The sequence below is a fragment of the Salvia splendens genome, chromosome 16 (genome assembly GCF_004379255.2).
Source record: "Salvia splendens isolate huo1 chromosome 16, SspV2, whole genome shotgun sequence".
NCBI lineage: Eukaryota > Viridiplantae > Streptophyta > Magnoliopsida > Lamiales > Lamiaceae > Salvia > Salvia splendens.
Genome location: NC_056047.1, coordinates 15851492 through 15864223, shown reverse-complemented (window position 1 = coordinate 15864223; position 12732 = coordinate 15851492). Strand labels below are relative to the sequence as shown.

Sequence of the window (12732 nt, the reverse complement as noted above, 5' to 3'; positions counted from 1 at the left end):
GTGATAGATGATAGCGACAGTGGCAGCGATAATGAAACCTCTGTTCCTGACTCGTCATCTGGGAAAAGAAATAAGGAGGACAGAACAGACAGCAGTGAGGATTCTCTTCTGAGTACTACTAAGAGGAGGAAGTTAAGCTCATCTGCTACACCATCTCGCAGTAGTCTACCCAGCAGAGTTGAAGAAAGAGTTGATGCTCTTCAACAGCCTCGTACCCTGGATTGTGTGGATTCTACAGATTCAGATGATGATTTGATCTCGGATGAGCATATGAACAACCTTGTTGCGACATGTCAAAGCAAAGTAAGGAGCACAAAAGGTTAGTTGTCGTGGCTGCTTTTCTCTTTCTTGTGTCTGTGACTACGCTGTTCTGTATTGGGGCTTGACTTGTAGTTACGCATGTATGGTTTTCTTGTATGTATGCAATGTTGTTGATATTCGTACCATAGACGATTATAAGCCAAATTGACGATTCCAATAAAATGTAATTGCATGACTAGGTAGAAATCGCACACACATTGCCATTACACCCATTTTCTATAACCACATTTGTTAGAGCATCCACAATAGCGCCTAGCGCACTGCCTAGCCGAGCGCCGGCGCTAGGCGGTGCGCTAGGCGATCTATTGCAGCCGCCTAGCGGATTTTGCGAAAATAAACCGCCTAGCGCTCGGCGGTTCCGCGGCGCTAGGCGATCCGCTAGGCGCTATTGCAGCGTCCGGATCGCCTAGCGCACCGCCTAGTGCGAATTTTTAATTTTTTTTTTCCGAAACACTATATATACGCGACTTGCCCGTCATTTTCATTCGCACCACTTGTATTAACGAGTACTCTCTCTATCTAAATTTCTGTACAAGATCAATAACGGTAAATGGATCTCAACAACGAGCCTACTTCACGGAGTAGCGGATCTCAAACTCCCCCGATCCCCGTGGGAGGTGGATGGAGTCAGATGCACCCGAGTCAGATGCACCCATACTACAACATGTACCCGTGGCAGCAGATGATGCCCGGGATACCAGCGAGGGGGAGTCCGCCGGGGGCGTTTCCGGCGATGTCGGGGTGGGCACCCAGTGTCCAGATGCCGGGGTGGGCACCCGGGATGCAGATGATGCCGGGGGGGTACCGGCGACGCAGGGGACGCCGGGGGACGTCTATCGCCCCAGTTTTGATTTTTCGACTGATTCGTCGCACACATCGACGCCAATGGAGGTTGCGCCTCCGGCCCAGTTTGACACTTTCTCCTTCGATGACTTGGGGATAGATCTTTCCGGTGTTCCGGATGCTCCCGTTCAAACGGGGGGCGCAGGGCGGGGTCGGGGCGCCCCAAAGAAGAAAGGCAAGGGGAAAAGGGTCGGCGAGTCCTCGCAGCCGGGTGAGGACGACAATGCGGTACGGAGGAGGTGGACTGACGCGGAGAACGTCGCGTTGTCCAAGGCGTGGGTGAGTGTTTGCGACGATCCTCTCGTTTCGAACAACCAGAGGATCGTCAACTTGTGGGGCAAGATAGCAGCAGCCTACCAGAGGTTTTGCCCGGAGGGGAGGCCACGCAATGGGGAGGATTGCCGGAAGGGGTGGGACCGAATCAGGGGTGCGGTCTCCCGATTTTCGGGCTTGTACACCAACGCCCTCCGCATGATGAGCAGTGGCCAAACGGAGGACGACTGTAGGAGGATAGCGGAGAAAGCCTTCCCCCTGAAGGGGGTGTACATGGAATTCACCTACCGGAACTGCTATCGTGTGCTGAACGACTCCGAAAAGTTCCGAGTAGGTGTCGACTCTGGCTGGCCGAAGAAGCAACGGTTGAACTATTCCGGTGATTTCAGCGGCAGTAGCGGTGGTTCCCACGACCTCCCAGAGACGGCCCAGGAGGTCCCGACCCCTCGTTCGTTTGCTCGCCGTACTCGCCCGGTTGGGCACAGGAGGGCTCAACGGGAGGCGATGGGGGGTCGCCGGGGGTTCACAGGAGGTCCAGTCGGCATCCCCCCTTGGCCAATCCACAGCGGATCTCAAATTCTTCGCGCGTCAACAAACGCGCTCTCAGATGGTCAAGACGATGGCCGAATGGCGGGCGGCGGTGGACCCCGTGGAGAAGAGTTTGCTTCAAACATTGCTCATGAGCATGCAGGAGGATTTGGAGGTGGCACGGAGGGAGACCGGCGGCGGCGGCGGCGGTGGTGGCGGCGGCGATGGTGGCGACAACGACGGAGGCGGCGACGACGGAGACGAGGAGTGAATTGGCACTCCTTTTTATTATTGTATTTTTTTTTAAATTAATGTATTTTTTAAAAATATTGTACTTTTTAAAATTTTAATATTATTATTTAACTTTTCCCGTATATGTCTCGTAAATTAAATTTCGTATATTGTGTGATTGTTAATTATTTCATTTCATTTTTTAAATTAATAGTGATGTGGATATTATGTGGCTAGGCTATGGCTGGGCTATTGCTTGGCTATTTGCTTGTTTTGATGATGTGGCATGAGAATTTTTAGTGCTGATGATGTGGCAGTGGCTAGGCTATGGCTGAGTTATTGCTGGGCTATTCCTATTGTGGATGGCCTTATAAGTACAACGTCCGAATAAAACTCAATTTGTAATACTAGTACTATCTTTCCCGTTGGAAACACAATCATCAGTGGAATCGATATCCCAAAAAAATTCTAAGCCACTTCTTAAAATTATTGTTATTATTGGGAAACGTAGAACGTAACAGAAAATACAAAAATAACAGTAACTTTAGAAACAAAGATAATTTTAAATTTCCAAGGGTACACCTGCTAGATGACGTGGCAGAAAACCAACCAATCAGTGAGCGAGTTCGTATTGCCCCACAAAAGGCCACGTGAATTGACCATAAATTAGTCCATACTAATAGTATTTAATTACTATAATGGACGTGGATGATTCAGTACCACTAATTATACTTATATATCCATTAATCTTACACTACAAGTAATTTGTCCCCTCATCAACTTAACCACCCAATTAGTAACTTCAGGTTATATTGACAAAATAGATTTCAACTCAAATATTGACAATATTTGTCATGGCTTAACTTGATACGGTATGCACGTTTATTTAAAAACGAGTTACACAATATAATTATGTTGGTACTTTATATGTTTACATAAATCGAGAGTTAATAATTGATCTTTCTTCATTAAAAATACATTGATCTTATCCTCTTCACACAAAAAATATTTAACTTTATTTCTATTGGACTGGATAGAAGGGGCGCATGGGCAAGACCCAATTTCGAGATTAAAACAGTTTCCCAGTAATTAAAAAAGGGATTAGTGATCAGACAACCTTAATCTGAGATTAAGTACAAAGTAAGCAGATTAATGTGCGTGAGTGTGGCATTTCACAGTTGAGAAGGGATATTCCTTCTGCCATTTCAGGTAAGTACTATATATATCTTGACTCCGTTCTATCTCTAAATCTCTTCTCTTTATTAATTATTAGGGCTTTTTTATTCTATGGCTCACAATTTTCCCCTTTTGCGTTTGCTGTGCAGCTTTTGCTTTTGATTGTCGCCTTTTTTATTCTCTCTCCCGTCAAACTGTTTCAGGTATGTGAATTCATCCTCAATTTTTGTTAGGTTTTGAACTTTTTTGTTTGAATTCGCTTGTGTTTTGCCGTTACGGATTGAAAGTTTTGGGGTAGCTCTGCTCTGATTGCTGACTCCTTGTGCTCGTAACTGGAATTTACTTCTAGATTTTGTTTCCATTAGGTACCCCTTTTTGTGTTGATTTTAGGTTTGATCGACACTTCATTGGTAGGAGTCGCTTGATACTATGCATTTTGCTATGATGCATGGGATTTTGACGATTTCGCATTGCTTTTTTTATTAGATTTTAGTTTCGTTTGTTAATTAGTTTGTGTGCATCACTTCTGGCTCCCATCATGTATTCATAGTTTCGTACAGTTAGTTTGCATTTAAAATGACTGTTTCCGATCCTTATTCCTTAGTGTGCTATGATGAACTTTTGTTTGCCAGTTAAAGATTCAATTGGTTTATCATGTTTGTAGACTTGGTTACCTAAAAGTAAAAATGTAAAGGAGTAGCCAGTATCGTAGCACTTTTAATTTTGGGAAGTTAAAAGCAATCCCTAGAGATTGATTATTTTGGTTAATCTTACACCAGATAATATCAATTAAGGCCTATTTGTCACTAACTTCTGCATGTTACAAGATCAAAAGTGCATGTAATCTCCAAGATCCAATTACTCCAGCACCACCCCGAGTAATCTGGAGACTCCATTTTATTCACTGAGGACTGTCCTTTGCTCCTTGCATTCTTTTCTTTGTCAGTTACTCCATTTTATTCATTGTTCTTGTCATACTTCTACTTGCCTTCTGGACTATTGCTAGTTAACATTAGGGTTTTGCTATTGGGTTGAGTTGGTTGATAGCTTCTTGTGGATTTGGTCTTGTAGTATACTCTTAGATTCAGAATAGTATGCATAATTATTTTGATGGTTCATCTATCTAGTGACTGGAGTTTATTATTTGCTTTCAGTTGCTCCAATCATATCCAGGATACTTTAGAAAAGATAAGTAATATGAAGATATTATCCTGTATCACCTTATGTATGTGTTAAACTCAGTGTTGTCAAAATGTCGTTCGGGTCGCTCGGGTCGCCCGGGTCGCCTGGGTCGAGACCATCACCGCCCCAACATGGGTGGGTCGATCGAGATACAGGGTCACCGCTGGGTCGGCTGGGTCGAGTGGGTCGCCCGGGTCGAGTGAGTCGCCTGGGTCGCCCTAAACACATGCTATCTCTGATTTTCTCAAATCTCTCACATGTTTTCTGACTCTCTCAATTACAATTCTCTATATATATGCATGCACCACATCAAACTTTTCAAACCTACTTTCTACACTTTAGAATTCGGCCTCTTCACTCCTAAACAAATAAACAATTCAAAGATTTGTTTCTGCCACCCTTCATATATTCCTTTGTTTTGATATTTTCAGACAATGGTTTCAATTATTTATTGTGTTATGACTTATGAATTGTTTTGATATTTTGATCATTTCTATTTTCCATTTTATCTCTATTCACATGAATTGCGTCTACATTTATATTTTTTGATATATTATAAACATTAGAGCAATATATTTATTTTATTTAATATTAAAAGGCAAAAAAATTAACCTAGCTTTGTGGGTCTCTCGACCCCGTCGACTCGTCGACCCGCGACCCGAATTTTCACCCCATCGACCCGGTGCGCCCCGCGACCCTAACAACACTGGTTAAACTACTAGAGTGGGTTCTGTTTTGATTTAGCTATGAAAACTTAGGTGGCATTAGCTGTTTAAGGTTTGACGGCTTCGATCACACTGAGAATAGCAATCTTGTATTGATTTAATTTCTTATAACTGGGAGTACATCTTTGCTTTTTCCTTAACAAAATATCTATATGACTCTGTCTAATAAGTATGTTTTCTTCCCTCATACTGCGACTGTTTCAGCACAACCCAGTGCTGTCCAATTGCGAGAGTATGGATCAAACAATTGGTGATGAGATGCCCGAACCGGTTGATGGTACACATATCCGGCATAAAGAGAATGAGTTCTCAATAACACCCGGAAGCTCTGACATGCTGCAGTCAGAAATGGTTACACCTGGTGTTGATGATTATGCTCATATGGCAAGAAATCGATATTCAGTTATACTGAATGCAAAAGACATGGACAGAATTGGTTCTTCTGAACATGCGAGTGCCAGTCCACGCTGTATGGATGATGCTGGGGTAATGGTTGAAGAGTTGACGCTGAGAAATTATGATGGGGAAACATTGACCGTTGTGGGTAGTTCAAACAATAGAGATCGAACACAAACTAAAAAAAACCACTGGCAGAATTTGTATCAAATAGGTGGCAGATCAGGAATCAGCAACCTTCATGGACAGAGTGGGTACAAAGGAAAAGGTCAGGCAACCTCGAGTGCCTGGGAGGATGAGGATAACAATTTCTTTCCTGGATTACTAGATCAAAGTCAGCCACCGTCAGACTCCAGTCGTAATAATCTTTTGGAAAATCAACTAATGAACAATGATAATGGTATTCCAGGCCATACGTTAAATTCTCCTGGAGGCATTAGGACAAAGATCTTGTCTAAATCTGGTTTTTCGGAGTACTTCATTAAAAGTACATTGAGAGACAAAGGAGTAATACATAAAACACATGCCTGCAGAGGATCTGGTACTGTGTCTGGGGACCTGGTTCATCCGAAGTGTGGCATTGCTGGTTCAACAAATACTGCCGCACCATTAGGTTGTTCTGGAAAGCCTGTTTCATCTCTTTCAGACAGAGCCAATATTGATGGATTAACTTTAAGAGAATGGCTGGAAGCTGATGGAAAGAAAGCAAATAAAGTTGAAAAACTGAATATATTTAGGCAGGTTCTGGATCTTGTTGATTTTTCACACGCTCAAGGATCTTCGCTTCAAGATTTAAGGCCTTCTGCCTTCAAATTGTCAGGGGCAAATCTGGTCATGTATCTAGGATCTTCTGTACGTGCAGGGGTCACAGATAATATTACAGATCAAGACAATTACCAATCTAGTCTTAATCGTAACGATAAGAGGCCAATAAATCAAAGGTTGATGTCTATTGAGAACCAATGTGTGAAGAAGCAGAGATCAGGTGATAAATTGAACACTATCCAAAGGTGGCCCCAGTTTCCATCAAGGTCTGGCACTAGATTTGCGACCAACAATGTTTCCAAGGATCCTAGCAATGATGTACACAAGGAACAGGGTCCTATAGCAGAAACTAAGAACTACAGCAAACAGTTTGGCCATAATGTGCCTAGTTCATTACATGCATTGCGGTCCTCTGCAAATTTTATGTTGGAAGAGAAGTGGTATACAAGCCCAGAGCAGTTCACTGAGAAAGGCTGTACCTTTGCATCAAACATATACTGCCTGGGAATTCTTCTATTTGAGGTTTGTGAATGCTCATGCACAACTTTCTATCTTTTCTACACAGTTCTGTACTCTGGTTGAATGAGAGAAACTATTGTATCTGATTGCCACAATTTATAAGCATGACATACTTTACAGACCTAATTATTTCCCCATTAAAGTGTATGCATCTTAATATATATGATTCCCTGAAGATCTTACTCTAAACTCAGATGTCTGACATCTATAACTTTAAAGCTGACAGTTTTAAGAATATGTTTTCAGAGGATTACTAATGTTTTATTTCGACTGAATCTAAAAACTCAGGTTGATACTTAATATTTTTGGATTTTTAAATACTTGACAGTGTTTTCTTTATTCCCACCCTGGTGTAATTTAAGAATTGGAAGGAGCATTGAACAAACTGCTTATAGAAATTGCCATATCTTGCCACACTTTGATATAGTATGAAGTATAGAAAATTTTAATGTCATGGATTGCTCTTCACCTGGTAAATGCTATCCATTGTATCTCCATGGCTTGCATGTAACATTAAAGTGGAAGCATTACTGTCTTGTTTCTTTCCTGGTAAGCTATTTGTCTGAGTTTATTCTTTTAACATTAATATGGTGGTACTGTCAGTTACTTGGCTCATTTGATTCTGGAAGATCTCATGCTGCTGCCATGCTTGATTTACGTCATAGGATTCTCCCTCCCAACTTTCTTTCAGAGAATCCTAAGGAAGCTGGGTTTTGCCTTTGGTTACTTCACCCTGAGCCTTCATCACGCCCCACAACCAGGTATTTGATTTCATTCTTGGAATAAATATATATTTGGATAATTCCCACAAGCATGGAACCTTTTCTGTGACTGGATTCTATATGATGTCAGTTTCAGTAACAGTGTTGTTATTGTTGAATTTCAGAGAAATTTTGCAGTTTGAATTTCTAAGTGGTACTCAAGAACTACCTCGAGGTGAGTTGTTATCATCTATTCATGAAGAAGATGAGGAATCAGATTTGTTATTGTACTTCCTTGCAACATTAACCGAGCAAAAAGAAAAGTATGCACTCAGTCTATCAGAACAAATACAGTGCATTGAAGCTGATATTCAAGAGATTGAGAAACGCAAACCTAGAAAGTCATTGGTTCTATCTTCTTTGCTTCAGAAGTCACCTGCTGCTGCATGTGGGAGCAGTGCAAGCGTAGATCCATATTTAAAGGCTACAAATGATGCAGAAACTAGGTTAATGAGTAATATCAGGCAACTCGAACATGCTTACTTTTCTATGAGATCAAACTATCAGCTTGCAGAAAGTGATTCTGCCACTGATAGGGATGTAGAACTCCTGAGAAGTCGTGAAATGAGGTGCACTCTGGGAAAGGGAGAGAACAAGACTGAAGATCGTCTAGGGGGCTTCTTTGACGGTTTGTGTAAATATGCTCGCTACAAAAAATTCAAAGTAAGAGGAATACTGCGGAATGGAGAATTTAATAATTCTGCAAATGTGATCTGCTCTTTAAGTTTTGACCGTGATGAAGACTACTTAGCTACAGGAGGGGTGTCAAAGAAGATAAAAATTTTCGAATATAAAGCTCTCTTTGATGATTCAGTCGATATTCATTATCCAGTTGTTGAGATATCAAATAAGTCAAAGCTTAGTTGCATTTGCTGGAACAGCTATATCAGAAACTTCCTTGCTTCTACAGATTATGATGGCATAATCAAGGTCCGTATTCTTTGCTCATTCTTCTATCATTGATGAAAATAAATTTGAAGTACATAGGTTAGCTTGTTACTACTAATTTGAGTTATCTTTAAATTTCAAATTATGTTATAAATGTTTAATGTCTCGGACTTGGAGTAAGAGTGATCTAGATCACAAGGAAGATTGTTTGAGTCCCCCGCACTACTGCATTCATGTGCATGTTTCCGTAGCTTGTCAGAATGAGAATGTTGCATGGACGTGTATGTTTGTGGAGTTACATATATCCAGATGTTAATCTTATTATCAGATATAATTCTGAACATCTCTTGTTATTTTAAACACACATTATTCTTATTTGTATTTAGTACTGTCTCTGAGATGCTTACCTAACATTACACACAATGGCTGTAGTTATGGGATGCGTCAACTGGTCAAGGGTTTTCTGAGTTCGTTGAGCATAGTCAAAGGGCTTGGTCTGTTGACTTCTCTCGTGTTGATCCTACGAAACTAGCCAGTGGAAGTGATGATCGTTTGGTGAAAATATGGAGCATAAACGATGTATGCATCCCTTTTCTTTGCTTTTGTTGTGTATCTTATGCTAAGTCTTCTGATTGCTTTACTCCACAACACTCATATTATCTCTCTACCCAATGGTTCTTTTTCATGGTATTTAAGTTCAACTCTTATGTTGGGGATGTGTTGGAAGTTGGAGAGAATGACATTCCTGATAACACTTACTCCCTCCATCCCTGGAAAGTATGAACTATTTCCTTTTTAGTTTGTCCCTAAAAAATATGAATTTTCTAATTTTGGAAATCCAATTACACTACTAATAATGTACACCCCACTCTCCACTAACACTACTTTCACTATCTTCTCTCTACATCTCTCATACTTTACCGATTATGCATTAAAACCCGTGCCCAATCAATTCATATTTTTCAGGGACGGAGGGAGTATAACATTTCGTGTTCTTTTACATGAACATATGTTGATTGCAATGGAGTAAATCCTGTGACATTCAATTCATTCTTTATGTTGCCAAATATTCCCCATATAACCACAAGCAGTAGCTCTTGTGTGCATAGCTCCTGAGTATTCTGATTCTTGATTCTCTCTAGCTGAATTCACTCTGCTTCAGTTCTTAACACTTTCTGTGGAGCTGGTTGGTCTTGGACATTTACTGTGGCCAAAATATTTTTATAGTCAATAAGAAGTTTTGTTGTTTAGTTTCTTTCGTAGTTTTCTGTTTTATTATACTGATCTATACCCTTTGCAGCGAAATAGTTTGTGCACAATTAGGAGCCATGCAAATGTTTGCTGTGTTCAGTTCTCACCTCACTCCTCCCATTTACTGGCCTTCAGCTCTGCTGACTATAAGACATATTGCTATGATCTTCGCAATGTTTCAGTACCTTGGTGTGTGTTGGCGGGCCATGAGAAAACTGTAAGCTATGCAAAATTCTTGGATTCAGGAACAATTGTTTCTGCATCTACTGACAACACACTGAAGATTTGGGATTTAAAGAAGACAAGTTCCAATAGTTTGTCAAGGGATGCTTGTATTTCAAGTCTCAGAGGGCATGCTAATGAGAAGGTTAGTTGCTGCTCAGCCCCTAAATGGAGGCATTTTTCTTGATATTGTCAGAAACTTTCTAACTAAACTTAGTTCTTCTGCTTCACAGAACTTTGTTGGCCTATCAGTGAATGATGGTTATATAACATGTGGTTCCGAGACAAATGAGGTGCTTCACACTTCTAACTCATTTCTCTCTTGCTTTTGTTATGAATGCATAGTGGTGGGTTCTGAAACCATATTAAAATCATGTAAACGAGTTAGCATGAAAATATGTGCTCTATGAGAATTGAGAAGATAAGCATATAACTGCAGCTTCATTCAGTAGTAATGGGATCACCTTTTTTTCAAATAGTTGTTGCCCGTTGCTTTATACTGTTCCATACCAGAGAGAGAGAGAGAGAGATATTTATGATCAACGCTGAGGGTTTGGCATTTATGTTATAACTGTAGTACAGATATTGTAAATTGTTGGTCCTGTTTTTATTATACCTGGCTCAGGATAAACCATTTTAGTCAATGTAATGTACAAGTGACTTTGCTTATGCATGTTTTCTGTTCCGGCTTGTGATCATGTATTTGTTATTCCAGATTTCCTTTTACCATTTATTCCACAAAGAGGGATTTTTCATAGAACTGTCTAGAATGCTATGCTTGGTGATATGGTTGCAGATGTGCTAACTTATGAGCTCATTTCTGCAGGTATTTGCTTACTATAAATCTCTCCCCATGCCAATTTCTGCCCACAAATTTGGCTCCATTGATCCCATGACTGGTAAGGAGACAGAAGATGATAATGGACAGTTCGTTTCAAGTGTTTGCTGGAGACCAAAGTCAAATATGGTTGTTGCTGCTAATTCAACTGGGTGTATCAAACTCCTACAGTTGGTTTAGACATATATAAGTATTTTCTCCCATTACAAGCTGTGCCATACCAAATATCATATCTGCCCATCACTAAAGCATCCTGCACTACTTCTGGTTGCTTGTTTTGTTGCTTCCACACTATGCTGGAAACAAAGCTTGATCATGGAGTTTCGCTTTGGAAGAAAGTGGAGCTTTTTACCTTCCTTGCCTCGATGCCTGCCGTTTGTCAAGCGCTGGAAGCTAGGCTTGATACGGGGTTTGTCAAGAGTAGTTTGGTGAGGAACGAAGGTGGGAGACATGCATGTCCCTAACTACCATAGCCGGGTGGCGTATTCTTAGATTCTTGCAGAAGTAGGCGAAATACCAGATGCCCATCATTAGAAGCAACTGCCCATATTTCTGCACAGTTGATTTTTATTGTTGATATATAGTGGAACCATAAATCTGTGTTAATGAGGCTGCGTGTTGAGCGGCATTCTTTGTATATTGGGTGTTTGTATAATTAGTGCTCAAGGTTTAGCTTTTTACCAAATTGTACTACTACTCTATTCTATTCGTATTCGTATTCGTATTCGTATTCGTATTCGTATTCGTATTCGTATTCGTATTCGTATTCATATGGATTATGTAATGAGTGGGATATAAACTACACTAAAACTAGTGGATTCTTCTTTCTTTTACTTGCATACCACATTCCTCCTTTTGGAGTCTGCTTATGTAGCTTAATTTATTTGTTTGACAAAAAGTTATTCAAATTTTACTAATTTTAACCATGTAAAAGGAGGGTATTGCATTGATTCGTATATCATAATTTTTGTTACGTTATGATAATTTACAGCAAGATTTCAGTATGATATCGATATCAATATCAATTTCATATATCACGGTATTGAAATTTTGGTGCATACCATAATTTATACATATAGTAATTAAATGTATTTATAATATAAGTATTATATAATGGTATAACGGCATTGCGGTATATCATACCGAAATTCGACATGCCATAAAATTCTGGTATACAGAATTTCGGTACAACATATCAAAACAGCGGTGCAGGTATCAATATTAAAATTGGTTGTTCCGGTATACAGAATGTTGGCACAGTATATCAAAACGACGGTGTAGGTATCAATATTAAAATTGGTTGTACCGAAAAATCGGTATGCCAAAAATATGTATGGTAAGATATGCTTTTTGTTTATACCGAATTTTCTATATAGAATGATAATTTTGACCTACCCTTAGATTCCCCCAATCCTTTACAATCATTTTAATTCTATAACAATATTTACAAATTATTGATCGAAACAACAATAATAGTAATAGGCTCAAGACTAGTATTGATATATATATAATATAATAGGATAGTGATAAAATGCAAACTCATATATTATATAAATTCTAAAACTTTTAACACAGTTTCAACACAACGTCTTAATACAGTGTAAAATTTCAAGATTTTGATGTCAACACAATTTCAATACAATGTCAACACAATTTCAACACGGCATCAATCGTTTACATTGTGTTGACATTTTTATTGCTATTATTTTATCATCTGTTGATATTTTCTTTCGGTCCATATCTAAATTATACAATATTTTACATTTAATCACATCCCTAATATAATAAGCATTAAAATAGGTAAATAATTTCC

At 39.8% G+C, this 12732-nt stretch overlaps 1 protein-coding gene across 3 annotated transcripts; it reads left to right on the top strand.

Moving 5' to 3' along the window:
- The first annotated feature begins 3300 nt into the window (after positions 1-3300).
- LOC121770928 (protein SPA1-RELATED 2-like) lies at positions 3301-11657 on the top strand. Of its 3 annotated transcripts, XM_042167700.1 has the most exons (9): positions 3304-3405; positions 3522-3575; positions 5484-6962; positions 7563-7720; positions 7846-8650; positions 9041-9187; positions 9909-10226; positions 10315-10374; positions 10908-11657. In XM_042167700.1, exons 3-9 carry the CDS (start codon positions 5514-5516, stop codon positions 11097-11099), a joined length of 3129 nt encoding a protein of 1042 aa, XP_042023634.1. In that variant the 5' UTR covers positions 3304-3405; positions 3522-3575; positions 5484-5513; the 3' UTR covers positions 11100-11657. The 3 variants fall into 3 exon arrangements, with proteins under 3 accessions (XP_042023636.1, XP_042023634.1, XP_042023635.1); XM_042167701.1 differs by lacking the exon at positions 3304-3405 and having other exon boundaries at positions 3445-3575; XM_042167702.1 differs by lacking the exons at positions 10315-10374; positions 10908-11657 and having other exon boundaries at positions 3301-3405; positions 9917-10067.
- The last annotated feature ends 1075 nt before the right edge of the window (positions 11658-12732 follow it).

Bases quoted from the DNA above. Each gene is read 5' to 3' on its own strand.
- LOC121770928 (XM_042167700.1), top strand. From the start codon at position 5,514: ATGGATCAAACAATTGGTGATGAGATGCCCGAACCGGTTGATGGTACA. The intron at 10,227-10,314 runs GTTAGTTGCTGC...TCTGCTTCACAG, and splicing joins GAGGGCATGCTAATGAGAAG to AACTTTGTTGGCCTATCAGT. The intron at 10,375-10,907 runs GTGCTTCACACT...TCATTTCTGCAG, and splicing joins GTGGTTCCGAGACAAATGAG to GTATTTGCTTACTATAAATC.